Source organism: Gossypium arboreum, chromosome 6 (genome assembly GCF_025698485.1).
Source record: "Gossypium arboreum isolate Shixiya-1 chromosome 6, ASM2569848v2, whole genome shotgun sequence".
Classification (NCBI taxonomy): Eukaryota; Viridiplantae; Streptophyta; class Magnoliopsida; order Malvales; family Malvaceae; genus Gossypium; species Gossypium arboreum.
Window position 1 is genome coordinate 141,931,096 of NC_069075.1, and position 17,916 is coordinate 141,949,011.

At 30.0% G+C, this 17,916-nt stretch overlaps 3 protein-coding genes across 4 annotated transcripts; all 3 read right to left on the minus strand.

Moving 5' to 3' along the window:
- Positions 1–5,766: 5,766 nt before the first annotated feature.
- On the minus strand, positions 5,767–8,807 carry LOC108483427 (probable thylakoidal processing peptidase 2, chloroplastic). 2 transcript variants are annotated; one of them, XM_017786816.2, is made up of 6 exons: positions 7,744–8,807; positions 7,587–7,655; positions 6,954–7,022; positions 6,732–6,818; positions 6,513–6,580; positions 5,767–6,416 (listed from the first exon to the last, which is right to left on the minus strand). In XM_017786816.2, the coding sequence occupies exons 1-6, from the start codon at positions 8,416–8,418 to the stop codon at positions 6,296–6,298; spliced, it is 1,089 nt and encodes a 362-aa protein (XP_017642305.1). In that variant the 5' UTR covers positions 8,419–8,807; the 3' UTR covers positions 5,767–6,295. The 2 variants fall into 2 exon arrangements, with proteins under 2 accessions (XP_017642305.1, XP_052885951.1); XM_053029991.1 differs by having other exon boundaries at positions 7,846–8,757.
- A 280-nt stretch (positions 8,808–9,087) lies between these two features.
- LOC128294097 (probable thylakoidal processing peptidase 2, chloroplastic) lies at positions 9,088–10,333 on the minus strand. Its single transcript, XM_053029993.1, has 3 exons — positions 9,867–10,333; positions 9,710–9,778; positions 9,088–9,143 (listed from the first exon to the last, which is right to left on the minus strand). The coding sequence occupies exons 1-3, from the start codon at positions 10,017–10,019 to the stop codon at positions 9,102–9,104; spliced, it is 264 nt and encodes an 87-aa protein (XP_052885953.1). The 5' UTR covers positions 10,020–10,333; the 3' UTR covers positions 9,088–9,101.
- Positions 10,334–12,290: 1,957 nt separating this feature from the next.
- Positions 12,291–12,986, minus strand: LOC128293847 (probable thylakoidal processing peptidase 2, chloroplastic). The gene is made up of 2 exons (XM_053029402.1): positions 12,417–12,986; positions 12,291–12,329 (listed from the first exon to the last, which is right to left on the minus strand). Exons 1-2 carry the CDS (start codon positions 12,984–12,986, stop codon positions 12,291–12,293), a joined length of 609 nt encoding a protein of 202 aa, XP_052885362.1.
- Between the last annotated feature and the right edge of the window lie 4,930 nt (positions 12,987–17,916).

The following is a 17,916-nucleotide window of genomic DNA, read 5'->3' on the forward strand; positions in this document are numbered from 1 at the left end:
TTAAAAGGTTAAATCAAATTTTTATCATTTTAGGTGACTAAATTGTAATTTTACCATTACTAATTTAAAATTTTATAAATTATAAAGAGCCTAAATTAAAATTTTACCATTTTAGGGGACATACTACACTCTACCACTGGATCTTTCTATCAACTTGGATGATAAATTTCGTATGAGCTAATATAATATTTGGTATTTGAATTTGGTTTCGATGTTCAATTTGGTATTCACAATCAAATTAAAAAAGCATGACAAAAAATAAAGCGAGGATGCTAGTCTTGAGTACTTAAATGGGATAAAGAAAAACTCAAGTATCAAATTTTAAAAACCTACGTATCGAATGTAACATTGAAACAAAACCCAGGTACCAAATAGTATATTAATTCATTTCACATGTATAAAACACATGAATAAAATTTTAAATACAGGTGTATTTACTGTATAAATAACCTAAATATGATACGTTTAGAAAATAGCTCTTCTAAATTGTCTGGACAATAATACACTCGTGTTTTCAATTTTATCCTTATATTTTAAATATGCTCAGCATGATCTGAACTAACATTTAATACTTAAATTGACGGAAGATCTACTTGATACGATATTAACACTTTAAGGATTTAATTAGAATATTTTGAGTTTTATAGAGATCAAATTAAAATTGAGACAATAGTTTGAGGATGTGTAATGAAATTAACCTTTTTTGTGGATGGGTGCAAAATTAAATAATGTGGAAACCGGGAATGGGCAAAGCGCGTGGGGACTCTGTTTTTCAGTTTTTCTCACAGTAGATTAGATGATGTTCGAGAATCTTACGATGTTGGCTTTTGTCGAATTTACCTTTCAATTTCGTTGAAAATAACATTTATGCCATGCGGGCATTTGAAATTTCAGTTTTTATTTCCTAAAAATAAATTTATCTTATTTATCAATTTTGTCCTTTTTTTTTTTTTTAAGATCACTTTATCCTTTAAATTTTAGTTAAATTATTTTATTTTAAATGAAATAAATAATTAAACTGTTAAATTTTAATAGCATTAGCATGATAGCATGCATAGTGTATATGTAAATTATCATACGTGTTTGCTTCATTAGTATCTAATTAATTTTTATATCTAAAATTTAAAGATTAAGAGTCAAAACGATAAAAATAATTAGGGTGAAAATAATAAAAGAAATAAGTGATAAAGGGCTAAATTTACTATTAATCCTTTTTAATATAGAATTTTTTTGTTAATGTCCTTTTCATTTTAAGAAAATAAAATAATTTAGAATCATGAAGTTAAGTGTTATAACAAAAGTCTCCCCTACTTTGACCAGTAATTGAAAGTTCAATTCTTACCCTAAATATAGAGTAGTTTTAAAACACGTGATTAGCGTCCATCTCTTTAATGAATCTATCAAATATAAAAGATTAATCATTGAACTCGCTCCAGTTAATAGCTTAGATCACCAAAAAAAAATAATAATAATAATAAATTAGAAAATAGAAATGGAATTGTTGATTGATGGGTATGTTGTCAGCCCATGGTTTTATGTGGATTGTAGTGAAACCTTTGAATCTAATTTTTTTTTAAGGTTAGACTTTATTTGACTTGTATAAAAAATTTTAAATTAATATTTAAATATTAAATCATTCTAATTACATTCTTAAATGATTAAGGTTATATTAATTATATCTTTTCATTGCTAAAATCATTACTTTAATTGTTAAATGACATATCGATTTTATGTTACGTAATTTAAATTTTAAGACAAATGAATATTTTAAAATGGGTGTTTTGAAATTCTTAATTTTGAGATTTTCAAATTTGTTTAGAAGTTTTATCATTCAATTTTTTTAATTTTAATTTATTTTATTTAAATTTAAATTTAGCTTTCTTTGAATTTACCCAATAAATTTTCTTTTGATTGCATTGTTGATTATATATTAGACAAGTTGAAAATAAAAAAAACCACTTAAAAGTTAAAAAGCACTTTTATAAAACCCTAACCTACCTAATGATGGTCCACTTATCTTTAACTTTGAGTTTATTCATATAATTAAGAGAAAAATTTTAAAGTGAAATTTTTAAAGGGTAAATTCTACTATTAATCTTTATATTTTACAAAAGTTATAGATTTAATCTATATACTTTAATTTTGTCATTTTAGTCCCTATACTTTTTAAATTTTAAAATGTGGGTCTTCATCAAGAATAATCGCTAAATTCATTTAGTTACGATCTGTTATTTTTAAAATCGATGCGACAAACATATTATTATATATATAATTTTATATATAAAATCTATGCATTATATATACAGTAGAATTATATATAGCAAAATTATGTTAATGAATAAATTATAAATACTTCTATAATATTAAATTGAAAAGCATAGTAAAAAAGTCGAATTTTTTTTAGACTAGAATTAAGTTACATATTTTTATGAGAGCTCAAATAAAATTTTACAATTTTACTAATTTATATCTTTATAATTTTGTAAAATGACTAAATTAAAATTTTTCATATTTGAGAGATTAAAGTGCAATTTTATCATATAATAAATTATAATTTTATAAATTTTAAAGAGCCAAAAATATAATTTCACATTTTAAGGGGTTAAGCCCTTGCTAACCACTCGACACCACCTCTGGGTTGTTCATGTGCTAGGTCAAGCTAGGTTCAAAGCAACCTATGCATGTTTTTAGCACACTCCATACTTGTTGAAGCCTAACCTAACTCAAAATACGATCCTCAATTTTTGTCAAGCCTGCACATATTATTTTTAGCGTTTTTATTAGAAATTTGCTATTTTTAATTTGATATTTAAAAATTAAATATAGCATATATTCTAATATTTACATTAAATTGTCATTACATATTATTATAAATTTAATTTTTTATATGAAATAAATTACATAATTAGAAAATGGGTCGAATCATGTTTAAGTATTGAATGTCGAGAATCAAGCACAATCCATATTTTAAACTGATTAAACTTTTTTATTTAAACCCACTAATATATTTGTTTAAATCTCAAAATCAGACAGATCTCAAGCTTTGACGGATAATTCTACTTTTAAATAAATCTAATATAGAAAGAATACAATAATTACATATATAACTAATATTTTTAAATTTATACGTAAACACGAGACAAAAATAACAATTTTTGTCTCGCTCTATTCATCCCTTATATTATTCAATTATTAAATAAAATGATTTTTTTTTCATTTAAGCCATTAAAATGGAATTATAGAATAATCCTAGAATAGTATTAAGAGACAAAGCACCGACTAACAGATCAGATAACCTCCCCACTTATACCAGCTTTTAACTCTTTCAATAATTGCATGCATTTTCCCTTTTAGCCCTATGTAATATGAACACAAACACTAAGTTTAAGATTTATGGGGTCTCATCATCAACCTTATCAACTTTCTAATTTTCAACTCATTCATTCATGATTTACATTTGTTTATAGAATTCGCTAGAATTTGATAATAGATGCAATGATAATGCATATCGTAAAAAGAAGAGATTCGGGTTTAAATTTTAGACATGACATTATTGAAGTAAATAACCACAAAACTTAAATAGAAACTGTAAAATAGATATAAAGAATTCTAGAAAAAAGTTATATATATTAGATAGACTATGCTACGTCTAAGAGGGAATAAAATTTGATTTGAAAAACTCGATACAAAATTTAAATCTTGAATTAAATAATTCGAGTTAATTGAGTAATTTGGATCAACTCGAATAAAAAAAATCAAAATTTTCGGTTTAACTCGAATATAAATTACACAATTCGAGTTATCCGAAAATTCGAATAAGAAGAAGTAAAAGTACGTCGTTTTGATAAATGTTTATCCATCAACCTTACTTATGTAATTAAATAATCAGTCCACATAAATATAATATTGAGTATAAATAGTAGGACTCGTTAACTCAATTTGACTCGATTTGAAAAAAATTCAAATTGAATTCAGTTGCTAAAATAAGATTCATCAACTCGATTAACTCAAAAATTTTTGACTCAATTCGACTTGACCAGAAGATTCGAGGTTAAGATTACAAGTTGAACTACAAAGAAATTGAGTTTCAGAGTCAGAACTTTTGATGCAAGCACTTCATTCTATCTAAAGCAATTCTGAGGAAAATATGTATTCCTAAAAGGGAAAGTGGGCTTAGAATGAAGGACCTTGAGTGTTGAAATCAAGCTTGCATCATGGAACATTTTGGTTGGAAAGTGGGCTTTATTAAAATGGAAGGAAAGTCACCATATTTAAAGTTGGTTTGGTTAAGTTTAGTTATTAATTTTATATACGTATAAAGTTGTAAATTTAATCTATATTATTTAATTTTATTATTTTTCGTAAGTACGGCAACATAGGTTAAGTAAGGGCATGATCTCTTAAGATTGAAAATTTATGTTTTAATCCCTTTGAAAGTTATAAATTTATATGTTAATATGATAAAATTATATTTTATGGTTGAGAATGACAACCGTTAAATTAGTTAACTATTTTTTTGTAAGTAGTATGCAAACATAATAAATTGACATGACATTACACAAGTGAAAATATGGTCGTCAGATACAATTTTTAAAAAAATAACTCAATGAATTTAACTAGAATTAAAATTTAATTTTTAAAAATATAAATATTAAAATTAAACCTATTAAAATATATGAATTAAATTTATAATTTTATACATAATACAAAATTCTGACAGCAATATTTAACCTAAGTAAAACATCTCACCTTATTTTAAAATTAAATATATATAATAGTTGACTCAAGTCGTTGACTTTGAAGTTAGGCAAACAGGGCTTTCAAAAACTGCCCTCGTGTATTTTTTTTAATAATTTAGATATATCATGTTTTATAAAATAAATTATTTATAATTTTATAATAAAAATAATAATGTGGTAAGAATATGCATAAAATAATCTCTCTAATCGATAGGCGGGAGATGCATGCGGCTAAACTGCAATTACACGTGAAATTTCCAGTTTTCCATGCGTATAAGCATGCCCTCACAACGCTGTGTGGTCAACAAGACAATATCACCTTACTAAAATAATAAAAAAGTATAAATATTTATTTGCACCTCTAATTCTATAAATAAGAAAATTATTTTTGTTTTTTTAACTTTTAATTTGTGTTGTTGTTAAATTGTCTTAAAATAGACAAAAAAATTACATATTTGTTAATTTTATTGATATGACATATATGTATTGTCATGTGGATGCCACATCGGTAATTATTTAATTTTTAAAATTAAAATTCAAAAATTTATAAAATTTTTAAAAGTATAAATATATATTAGTATTTTTAATTTTTAAAATTTTAATTAATTGCTAACATAGTAGACACGTGACTATCGCGCTAATTTTTCATCTTTTGAGATAATTTGATAAAAATACAAGTTTAAGAACTAAAAGTGACGAAAATTAATTATCAATTCACCAATTTATTTATGCATTGTAATGATTTAATTTTAATTATAGTTATATAATGTATTGATTGTAACTACGACTTATAATTGTATCTTGAAAAGATAATACAATAAACCACGAAAATTAGACAAGATGAACAAGTTTTTCTATTTTTTCAAATTATTTTGAGTCTAAATCATTTAAGTACATCAAATTTTCAAAATCAGGTCAAAATTAACAAATATAAAATTTTATTCAATAATAATAAACATAAAATTAAATCTGAATGTTTCATCACTGAAAATGCAAAGAACAAAGAAAAACAGAAGAAGAACCAGAATTATACACACACTTGAATGAATTGCATTAGGAAAATGAAAGTTTCAAACAATGGAACATGCAGGAGCATAAAACAACCAAGTACCAACACCAATACATATGAATATTAGAAAAAGATAATTCAGATTCAAAAGATCTCAAAGCATGGTTGTAATACAATTTAACAGCCTCCTCTTTCCACTGTCAACACCTCATTTGCTTGATTCAAAATGTTAGCCCTCAAAGTTCCTCTTTTTTCCAGCCATGAAATCTGACGTAATCCACCTGCTACATGTTTACACAATCCTTATATCTGTCTTATCAACCAACCTTGAAAGATCTCTTCAATTCAACCATTTACGTAAGGGCAGCCCCCACTTTCTAGCATGATATAAGCAATAAAAAAAAGCTTTTTCAGGAAACAGAGATGAACCCGGATTTTTTCTTTTCTTGATTCTGCCGAATCTGGCCTATTCCGTGTCTGAAGGGTATTCGAAGATGCTCGATATGAGCCAAGTAAGTACCGAGTCTATTTTAAGTTATCTCAGATGTCAAGAAACTGCTACAGCATCTTTCCCAACATGTGTATAACGTATCGTATCTGAAACTTTGGATGGAGGCCAATAGCGGAATACTGATCTCCCGATAATGTTATCAATGGGAAGCGGGCCCCTGTGGAAGAAGATAATTCAAAACATGACATTATAATCCTTCCCAACGCATTGCTGAAACTAAATGGTTATTAGTGGTAAGAAATGTTAGGATTACCAATTATGGGAATCGAAACTTTTGTTACGATTATCTCCCAACACGAAAACATAACCTTCTGGCACAACCTGCGGAAGCCAGCCACACACAAGACCATAAAACACTGTTTATCCAACGGCATCAACTCGAGGACTGTGTAACAAAACCATGACAAAGAACAAGAGAAACATATGGATATGAATAATTTGTGCAATATAAAATCATAAGTGAGAAACTAACCAATGGTTCCATTTCGTAATCCAAAGGCTCTAGAACAAAATCTTCATCTTGTTCAATACCATTTATCAACAGTTTCCCATCACGAGCCTATTAGAAAATCATTAACAATCATGCACTTTGCAGATAAGGGATAAAGGGCAAAAAGTGAAATAAATGAAGAGGGACAAAGAGAACTTATATGTTAAAGAGAATGAATCTCAAAGATCTTAATAAAGAGCTTACTTCGACGCAGTCCCCGGCCTTTGCAACTATCCTTTTTATAAACACATCACCTGAACTGCACCCGATTTCCTACATATTGAAGTAAACACTGTCACCAATTATAATCTATAAAATGATACAAGGGAAATGCAAAACCAATGGGTTAAGCATATAAACTGAACTGAACCAAACCAATTTGACCAAATTTTCAGTTTAGTCGATTAAGGAGTTCGGTTTAACTAGATTTAGTCAGTCAATTTTCACTTTTGAAACCTAAGCTAAACCGAAAGCCAGTACCTATATCCATCCTGACCCAAATAGTCTATTGGTTCAATCAATTTTAAGATGATAATAAGCAATTCTAATCTATAAGATGATGCAAGGAGGTGCAAAAGAAAAGGTTAACATTTAAACCAAATTGAGCCAAACCAATTTGGCCATAAATTTCAATTTTATCAGTTTTCGGTTTAGTCGATGAAGGAGTTCGGTTCAAGCAGATTTAGTCAGTAGATTAAACCAAAAGCCAATACCTATATCCATCCTGACTCATATAGTCTATCGGTCTTAAGATAATTATAGGATTATCGGGCGAATGCTCGTTATTACAAATTCTACAAATTATAAGGCAATGAATTTTCAGATTTTGAGACGTACCTGCAAAACGGGAGGTGTCGTGAATATGACAATATCTGAAATTTCAGGTTCTCTAAAGAAATATGAAACCTGTTCATAATTAAAAAAGAAACAAAATTAAGCATACAATCTTTAATTTTAGTGCTCTATAGAAGTGATATTGGAGAAAAGGAGATACTTTCTCAGCCAAAATGCGGTCACCAACATCCAGTGTAGGGCACATAGAAGATGAAGGAATCGATCTTGGCTCAGCTAAAGATGATCGGAAAAGTATACTAACGGTGACGGCAGTGAAAGCTGCCTTGGCATCTTTGGAGCATGAAGTTAACATCTTTGTAATCCAACTGGATTTGGGATCTAATTCCAAGGTTAAGCTTTGATTACCATCGTCGTTTGTTCCTCCTTTATCCACCTCGGTACTCTCCGGTCCGACCGGAGGGGATTCGTTACACTGCAACCATTTGGAGCCTTGAAGGAAAGGGATAATTGAAGCGGCTTTGAATGGTAAGATTCCCACACTGGTAGATGAGGAATAAGAGCTGTAAGCCGTTGACTTCATTAACGAGATCAAAGCAGCGACGATTGGGTTATTGTAACCGTCTTTGAGGAATTCAGCAGCTAGGGTCGAACACATGGTCGACCGCGGGCGGCGGAGGTCGGCTGCGGCGGTGGCGTGGTAGGTACGAGGAGGGGATGGGCCGACGTCGGATTTTTGTTTGGGGGAAAGGAAACGAGACCGGAGCCAGCATTCGTGGACTGACCGGGAAGGGCAAGAACCGAGACGGGAACCGGCGGTGGAGGCTAAATTTTGGGCGACGTAGCCGGAGAAACTGACGGTGAAACGGATAGCCATATTGATGAATTGGATAAAGTAGAACAATAAGTGGTACAGATTGGGTTCCGAAACTAATGGGTTTGATTTTAAAAACCCTAAAAGCAAATGAAAGCCATTTTCGAGGATGGAATCGGTGAAGGAGAGACAAGAACGGGGAATTGAGGAGTTTGATTAGGCCAAGGGATGAGAAACGGAAGCCGTTTTCTGAAATTGGGTGCGTTCCCGGGCGAGCGGGTGGAGAGTGCGGCGTTTCTGCGTCGGCGGCGGCGGCGGCGGCGACGAAGACGAGATTTAGAAAGTTTGGGAGGGGAAACTTCAATAACGTCAAATAAGGAGAAAGGTTAGGGTTTTATAAGAGACGGCGGGTTCTTTTTACACTTCAATAGTGGACAGAGTTTTTTGCCATATTTACGAAATTGCCCAATTTATCATTTTTAAAAAGGGATTTCTTTTTGTCATCGGCAGGTGGTCGGACCGACCAAGTCATCCCACCAGCTTTCTGTTCCAACGGTTTGATGGATTGTTTTGATTTAATTAAAAAGCTTATTAAAACTTCATAAAAATAAAAAAAACTCGATTTAATCGGTGTATATTAGTCTACAAGTTAATCAATTCAACCTCTATTTTTTGGGTTGTTATACCAACCAGTCCTCAATCCAAAAATCTTGCTCGCTTACTTGACGCAGTCCCCGCCTTTGCAACTATCCTTTTATAAACACATCACCTGAACTGCACCCGATTTCCTACATATTGAAGTAAACACTGTCACCAATTATAATCTATAAAATGATACAAGGGAAATGCAAAACCAATGGGTTAAGCATATAAACTGAACTGAACCAAACCAATTTGACCAAATTTTCAGTTTAGTCGATTAAGGAGTTCGGTTTAACTAGATTTAGTCAGTCAATTTTCACTTTTGAAACCTAAGCTAAACCGAAAGCCAGTACCTATATCCATCCTGACCCAAATAGTCTATTGGTTCAATCAATTTTAAGATGATAATAAGCAATTCTAATCTATAAGATGATGCAAGGGAGGTGCAAAAGAAAAGGTTAAGCATTTAAACCAAATTGAGCCAAACCAATTTGGCCATAAATTTCAATTTTATCAGTTTTCGGTTTAGTCGATGAAGGAGTTCGGTTCAAGCAGATTTAGTCAGTAGATTAAACCAAAAGCCAATACCTATATCCATCCTGACTCATATAGTCTATCGGTCTTAAGATAATTATAGGATTATCGGGCGAATGCTCGTTATTACAAATTCTACAAATTATAAGGCAATGAATTTTCAGATTTTGAGACGTACCTGCAAAACGGGAGGTGTCGTGAATATGACAATATCTGAAATTTCAGGTTCTCTAAAGAAATATGAAACCTGTTCATAATTAAAAAAGAAACAAAATTAAGCATACAATCTTTAATTTTAGTGCTCTATAGAAGTGATATTGGAGAAAAGGAGATACTTTCTCAGCCAAAATGCGGTCACCAACATCCAGTGTAGGGCACATAGAAGATGAAGGAATCGATCTTGGCTCAGCTAAAGATGATCGGAAAAGTATACTAACGGTGACGGCAGTGAAAGCTGCCTTGGCATCTTTGGAGCATGAAGTTAACATCTTTGTAATCCAACTGGATTTGGGATCTAATTCCAAGGTTAAGCTTTGATTACCATCGTCGTTTGTTCCTCCTTTATCCACCTCGGTACTCTCCGGTCCGACCGGAGGATTCGTTACACTGCAACCATTTGGAGCCTTGAAGGAAAGGGATAATTGAAGCGGCTTTGAATGGTAAGATTCCCACACTGGTAGATGAGGAATAAGAGCTGTAAGCCGTTGACTTCATTAACGAGATCAAAGCAGCGACGATTGGGTTATTGTAACCGTCTTTGAGGAATTCAGCAGCTAGGGTCGAACACATGGTCGACCGCGGGCGGCGGTTTGGGAGGGAAACTTCAATAACGTCAAATAAGGAGAAAGGTTAGGGTTTTATAAGAGACGGCGGGTTCTTTTACACTTCAATAGTGGACAGAGTTTTTGCCATATTTACGAAATTGCCCAATTTATCATTTTTAAAAGGGATTTCTTTTGTCATCGGCAGGTGGTCGGACCGACCAAGTCATCCCACCAGCTTTCTGTTCCAACGGTTTGATGGATTGTTTTGATTTAATTAAAAAGCTTATTAAAGCCAAAAATTTTATTAGGGGCTAAAATAAAATTTTACCTTTACTAATTTAAAATTTTAAGAGCCTAAAATATAATTTTTCATTTTAAGGCGTCGGGGCCCATGCCATTTCTTGGCTATACCCCGTTGCTCGGGTTGGTATTGTTTTATAATAATAATGATGATGATACATATTAGCATTTTGATTGTTGGTATTAATCTTATATAATTTTTTCCTATACTCTCAAACGAGTGTAATGTAATTTAGTTTTTATTAGATAATTATTTAATACATTGACGGTAGAAATTTTTAATTACTACGAATAAGTATATTAATTTTTCTTAATTAATGTTTATAAAATTGAGGAGATTCAATGTAAAGTAGCGTTTCAACTCTAAATTCGAAGTCAATTTAGAATTAATACCATCAAATTTTTTAGAGATATTTTAAAAGTTACTTATAAATCCTCAAATCAATTAAATCAGAGAATATTACACGCTTAAGCGTGCTTGATCTCAAGACCATTCATATTGTTGTAACAATGATGATGTCAACCGAATTAAAACTAAATCAACTCATAAACAAGTTATTTGTCACTAAATCGGTAATTTGTTTAGAATCAGGACCAATTAGTGGAATATGTAAATGTTGAGAATTAAAATTATTTTATTTTTTAGATTCAAGACCAAATTGATAAATGTATAAATATTGAGGCTAGATTTACTTGAAAAATTAATGAAAGCGATCAACTTGGATTCAATGTATGTTATTCTACTTGTCAATGAATATCGATTCATAGTATCGATCGTCAAATTGTCACTTGAAGCTCGCTATCTAGACTTAAAATATATATATAATAGCCCAATGATTGAATAAAATTTTTCGAATAATTTAGTGACCATTTTGTAACTTTTGAAATTAAATGGTCAAAACGTAAATTTATCAATAATTTAGTGACGTTGTATGTAGTTTACCCAAAAAAACTAAAAACATAAAAGAAAAATACAGAACAATTGTTCTAGCATACATCAGCCATAAATAAGTTGAGATGTTGAAGAGAAGAGAAGGTGTACTGAGAAATTGGATGGAATTGCAAAGTATAGAAAAGAAAGGGGAGTGTTTGGATATATTATAAAAAATTGTTCTAGCGATCACTCACTTTTTAGTGAGTGACGTAAGCGCATACATCAGCCATAAATAAGTTGACCACATAAAGTTTGACTTGTCTTAATGGCTAATAGTATTGCTTTTCTATTAAGGTTAGTTAATAATATTATTAATTAAGGAATCACTTGTTTAAGTGTTGTGGTTTTTTTCCTTCCAAATTACAACAATTTCTAATTAATTATTTCATTAATTTCATTAAATATGAAAATGAGACGTGACGATATTTTGCCCGACTCCGATCTAATATGCTCCCAACATAATTTGATTCGATCTGATTTAAAATTAAATATTAATTTATTCGTTTTGAACTCGACTCAAAAATCAAAACTATACTCAATACTTAAAATTAAATATTAATTTTTTATCACAATAGAATAAATAATTTTAATGATTTCGGTCGTGGCTACAAAAAATAAAATAAAATTTATTTATTGATCCCTTTAATTATTAGAAAATTATATACACTTTGACCTTCTAAAAGAATTATTCATTTTGACCCTAAACAAATTTTTAGTTTCGTCCTATTAATATTATATATAAAGGTATTTTGGTAATTATTTTAGGCGTAACAAGTTGGTTCTCTAAAGAAATATGAAACCTGTTCATAATTAAAAAGAAACAAAATTAAGCATACAATCTTTAATTTTAGTGCTCTATAGAAGTGATATTGGAGAAAAGGAGATACTTTCTCAGCCAAAATGCGGTCACCAACATCCAGTGTAGGGCACATAGAAGATGAAGGAATCGATCTTGGCTCAGCTAAAGATGATCGGAAAAGTATACTAACGGTGACGGCAGTGAAAGCTGCCTTGGCATCTTTGGAGCATGAAGTTAACATCTTTGTAATCCAACTGGATTTGGGATCTAATTCCAAGGTTAAGCTTTGATTACCATCGTCGTTTGTTCCTCCTTTATCCACCTCGGTACTCTCCGGTCCGACCGGAGGGGATTCGTTACACTGCAACCATTTGGAGCCTTGAAGGAAAGGGATAATTGAAGCGGCTTTGAATGGTAAGATTCCCACACTGGTAGATGAGGAATAAGAGCTGTAAGCCGTTGACTTCATTAACGAGATCAAAGCAGCGACGATTGGGTTATTGTAACCGTCTTTGAGGAATTCAGCAGCTAGGGTCGAACACATGGTCGACCGCGGGCGGCGGAGGTCGGCTGCGGCGGTGGCGTGGTAGGTACGAGGAGGGGATGGGCCGACGTCGGATTTTTGTTTGGGGAAAGGAAACGAGACCGGAGCCAGCATTCGTGGACTGACCGGGAAGGGCAAGAACCGAGACGGAACCGGCGGTGGAGGCTAAATTTTGGGCGACGTAGCCGGAGAAACTGACGGTGAAGGCGTAAGCCAAAAATTTTATTAGGGGGCTAAAATAAAATTTTACCTTTACTAATTTAAAATTTTAAGAGCCTAAAATATAATTTTTCATTTTAAGGGCGTCGGGGCCCATGCCAGCCCCCTTGGCTATACCCCTGTTGCTCGGGTTGGTATTGTTTTTATAATAATAATGATGATGATACATATTAGCATTTTTGATTGTTGGTATTAATCTTATATAATTTTTTTCCTATACTCTCAAAACGAGTGTAATGTAATTTAGTTTTTTATTAGATAATTATTTAATACATTGACGGTAGAAATTTTTAATTACTACGAATAAGTATATTAATTTTCTTAATTAATGTTTATAAAATTGAGGAGATTCAATGTAAAGTAGCGTTTCAACTCTAAATTCAAGTCAATTTAGAATTAATACCATCAAATTTTTAGAGATATTTTAAAAGTTACTTATAAATCCTCAAATCAATTAAATCGAGAGAATATTACACGCTTAAGCGTGCTTGATCTCAAGACCATTCATATTGTTGTAACAATGATGATGTCAACCAATTAAAACTAAATCAACTCATAAACAAGTTATTTGTCACTAAATCGGTAATTTGTTTAGAATCGGGACCAATTAGTGGAATATGTAAATGTTGAGAATTAAAATTATTTTATTTTTAGATTCAAGACCAAATTGATAAATGTATAAATATTGAGGGCTAGATTTACTTGAAAATAACACTAATGGGAAAGACGTGGCTTCTTCGAAGATTCCTTCCTCAAAGCAAATCTCATTTCTAATAGTAAACTATTGGGTAAATTTAAAAAATACAAAATTATTTAAAATTTTCATTTAAGTCACTGAATTATTGAAATCATTATCATTTGGCTTTCTCTATTCACACTATTTGTACCAATCGAAAGTTATTATTCTCCTTTTCTTCTATAGTTCAGTGTTTTTTATGACGATCTTTGAATGTCAACTATCTTCTTCGATTTTCAACACCGATCGACGATCAACTTGGATTCAATGTATGTTATTCTACTTGTCAATGAATATCGATTCATAGTATCGATCGTCAAATTGTCACTTGAAGCTCGCTATCTAGACTTAAAATATATATATAATAGCCCAATGATTGAATAAAATTTTTTCGAATAATTTAGTGACCATTTTGTAACTTTTGAAATTAAATGGTCAAAACGTAAATTTATCAATAATTTAGTGACGTTGTATGTAGTTTACCCAAAAAAAAACTAAAAACATAAAAGAAAAATACAGAACAATTGTTCTAGCATACATCAGCCATAAATAAGTTGAGATGTTGAAGAGAAGAGAAGGTGTACTGAGAAATTGGATGGAATTGCAAAGTATAGAAAAGAAAGGGGAGTGTTTGGATATATTATAAAAAAATTGTTCTAGCGATCACTCACTTTTTAGTGAGTGACGTAAGCGCATACATCAGCCATAAATAAGTTGACCACATAAAGTTTGACTTGTCTTAATGGCTAATAGTATTGCTTTTCTATTAAGGTTAGTTAATAATATTATTAATTAAGGAATCACTTGTTTAAGTGTTGTGGTTTTTTTCCTTCCAAATTACAACAATTTCTAATTAATTATTTCATTAATTTCATTAAATATGAAAATGAGACGTGACGATATTTTGCCCGACTCCGATCTAATATGCTCCCAACATAATTTGATTCGATCTGATTTAAAATTAAATATTAATTTATTCGTTTTGAACTCGACTCAAAAATCAAAACTATACTCAATACTTAAAATTAAATATTAATTTTTTATCACAATAGAATAAATAATTTTAATGATTTCGGTCGTGGCTACAAAAAATAAAATAAAATTTATTTATTGATCCCTTTAATTATTAGAAAATTATATACACTTTGACCTTCTAAAAGAATTATTCATTTTGACCCTAAACAAATTTTTAGTTTCGTCCTATTAATATTATATATAAAGGTATTTTGGTAATTATTTTAGGCGTAAAAGTTGAGCGATTTCGAAAATGAGGGTAAGCTACCTAGTTGGTCATTTAACTTTTAGGACGTTTTTGTTTTGGTCACCCAAAATGGAATTCTTACAATTTCATCACTCAACTTTTAGGAGCTTTTATTTTAGTCATTCAACCGTTAAATCTTTAACGATTGTTAACTTGTACACGCCACACCATGTTCACATTTTCATTTTAGTCACCCAATTTCTAGGTTGCTTTCATTTTGGGCCAAAAATATCCTTTTTAATATTGATCGGATGAAAAGACATTAAAGATTAAAATGAAAATGTGGTAGGAACTAAAATAATGCTTTGAAAATTGTCAAATTGTAATTGTTTACTCATTTGCAAAAGTTCTTAACTTCTTTTTATTTAAATATTAAATTTTAAAATATCAAAATCAATTAAATAAGTAATTGATAATTTTTTATCTCATGACAATGTCAAACGATTTATTATCGTAATATTAAAATTAATTTAATTAATTAATTTAGTCTCCTTGAAATCTTAAAAATTTATTTTACGTTTCCAAATTAAAATCAACTCAAATAAATCATATTTAATAATTGTAAATGAAACTCAAATTTTAATGCAATATTTTAGTTTCTACCACTTTTTACTTTAATTCTTAATTTTTTTACCTCAATCAATACTTTAAAAAGTATATTTTTAGGTGACTAAAATTAAAGCAAGTTGGAAGTTGGGTGACCAAAATGAAAGTGTAATTAATGAAAGATTAAAAAATACAAAAATAAAGGATATGGTTGCTTTGTGGTTTGATTGTGTAAATTTGTGCAAGATGTAGGGTATTTTTGTATTTTCAATCTTTCTATTACTTAGATTGACTTTGAATACAAATGGGCATTTTCGGGTTTTCATTTTCCTTTTTTTCTCGGAATAACACTAATGGGAAAGACGTGGCTTCTTCGAAGATTCCTTCCTCAAAGCAAATCTCATTTCTAATAGTAAACTATTGGGTAAATTTAAAAAAAATACAAAATTATTTAAAAATTTTCATTTAAGTCACTGAATTATTGAAATCATTATCATTTGGCTTTCTCTATTCACACTATTTGTACCAATCGAAAGTTATTATTCTCCTTTTCTTCTATAGTTCAGTGTTTTTTTATGACGTATCTTTGAATGTCAACTATCTTCTTCGATTTTCAACACTGACTGTCAGATCAACTTGGATTCAATGTATGTTATTCTACTTGTCAATGAATACTGATTCATAGTATCGATCGTCAAATTGTCACTTGAAGCTCGCTATCTAGACTTAAAATATATATATAATAGCCCAATGATTGAATAAAATTTTTTCGAATAATTTAGTGACCATTTTGTAACTTTTTGAAATTAAATGGTCAAAACGTAAATTTATCAATAATTTAGTGACGTTGTATGTAGTTTACCCAAAAAAAAACTAAAAACATAAAAGAAAAATACAGAACAATTGTTCTAGCATACATCAGCCATAAATAAGTTGAGATGTTGAAGAGAAGAGAAGGTGTACTGAGAAATTGGATGGAATTGCAAAGTATAGAAAAGAAAGGGGAGTGTTTGGATATATTATAAAAAAATTGTTCTAGCGATCACTCACTTTTTAGTGAGTGACGTAAGCGCATACATCAGCCATAAATAAGTTGACCACATAAAGTTTGACTTGTCTTAATGGCTAATAGTATTGCTTTTCTATTAAGGTTAGTTAATAATATTATTAATTAAGGAATCACTTGTTTAAGTGTTGTGGTTTTTTTTTTCCCTTCCAAATTACAACAATTTCTAATTAATTATTTCATTAATTTCATTAAATATGAAAATGAGACGTGACGATATTTTGCCCGACTCCGATCTAATATGCTCCCAACATAATTTGATTCGATCTGATTTAAAATTAAATATTAATTTATTCGTTTTGAACTCGACTCAAAAATCAAAACTATACTCAATACTTAAAATTAAATATTAATTTTTTATCACAATAGAATAAATAATTTTAATGATTTCGGTCGTGGCTACAAAAATAAAATAAAATTTATTTATTGATCCCTTTAATTATTAGAAAATTATATACACTTTGACCTTCTAAAAAGAATTATTCATTTTTGACCCCTAAACAAATTTTTAGTTTCGTCCCTATTAATATTATATATAAAGGTATTTTGGTAATTATTTTAGGCGTAACAAGTTGAGCGATTTCAGAAAATGAGGGTAAGCTACCTAGTTGGTCATTTAACTTTTAGGACGTTTTTGTTTTGGTCACCCAAAATGGAATTCTTACAATTTCATCACTCAACTTTTAGGGAGCTTTTATTTTAGTCATTCAACCGTTAAATCTTTAACGATTGTTAACTTGTACACGCCACACCATGTTCACATTTTCATTTTAGTCACCCAATTTCTAGGTTGCTTTCATTTTGGTCGCCCAAAAAATATCCTTTTTTTAATATTGATCGGGATGAAAAGACATTAAAGATTAAAATGAAAATGTGGTAGGAACTAAAATAATGCTTTGAAAATTGTCAAATTGTAATTGTTTACTCATTTGCAAAAAGTTCTTAACTTCTTTTTATTTAAATATTAAATTTTAAAATATCAAAATCAATTAAATAAGTAATTGATAATTTTTTATCTCATGACAATGTCAAACGATTTATTATCGTAATATTAAAATTAATTTAATTAATTAATTTAGTCTCCTTGAAATCTTAAAAATTTATTTTACGTTTCCAAATTAAAATCAACTCAAATAAATCATATTTAATAATTGTAAATGAAACTCAAATTTTAATGCAATATTTTAGTTTCTACCACTTTTTTACTTTAATTCTT

Bases quoted from the DNA above. Each gene is read 5' to 3' on its own strand.
- LOC108483427 (XM_017786816.2), bottom strand. From the start codon at position 8,418: ATGGCTATCCGTTTCACCGTCAGTTTCTCCGGCTACGTCGCCCAAAAT. The intron at 7,656-7,743 runs GTATCTCCTTTT...AATTATGAACAG, and splicing joins ACCGCATTTTGGCTGAGAAA to GTTTCATATTTCTTTAGAGA. The intron at 7,023-7,586 runs GTACGTCTCAAA...TTCAATATGTAG, and splicing joins CGACACCTCCCGTTTTGCAG to GAAATCGGGTGCAGTTCAGG.
- LOC128294097 (XM_053029993.1), bottom strand. From the start codon at position 10,019: ATGTTAACTTCATGCTCCAAAGATGCCAAGGCAGCTTTCACTGCCGTC. The intron at 9,779-9,866 runs GTATCTCCTTTT...AATTATGAACAG, and splicing joins ACCGCATTTTGGCTGAGAAA to GTTTCATATTTCTTTAGAGA. The intron at 9,144-9,709 runs GTACGTCTCAAA...TTCAATATGTAG, and splicing joins CGACACCTCCCGTTTTGCAG to GAAATCGGGTGCAGTTCAGG.
- LOC128293847 (XM_053029402.1), bottom strand. From the start codon at position 12,986: ATGCTGGCTCCGGTCTCGTTTCCTTTCCCCAAACAAAAATCCGACGTC. The intron at 12,330-12,416 runs GTATCTCCTTTT...AATTATGAACAG, and splicing joins ACCGCATTTTGGCTGAGAAA to GTTTCATATTTCTTTAGAGA.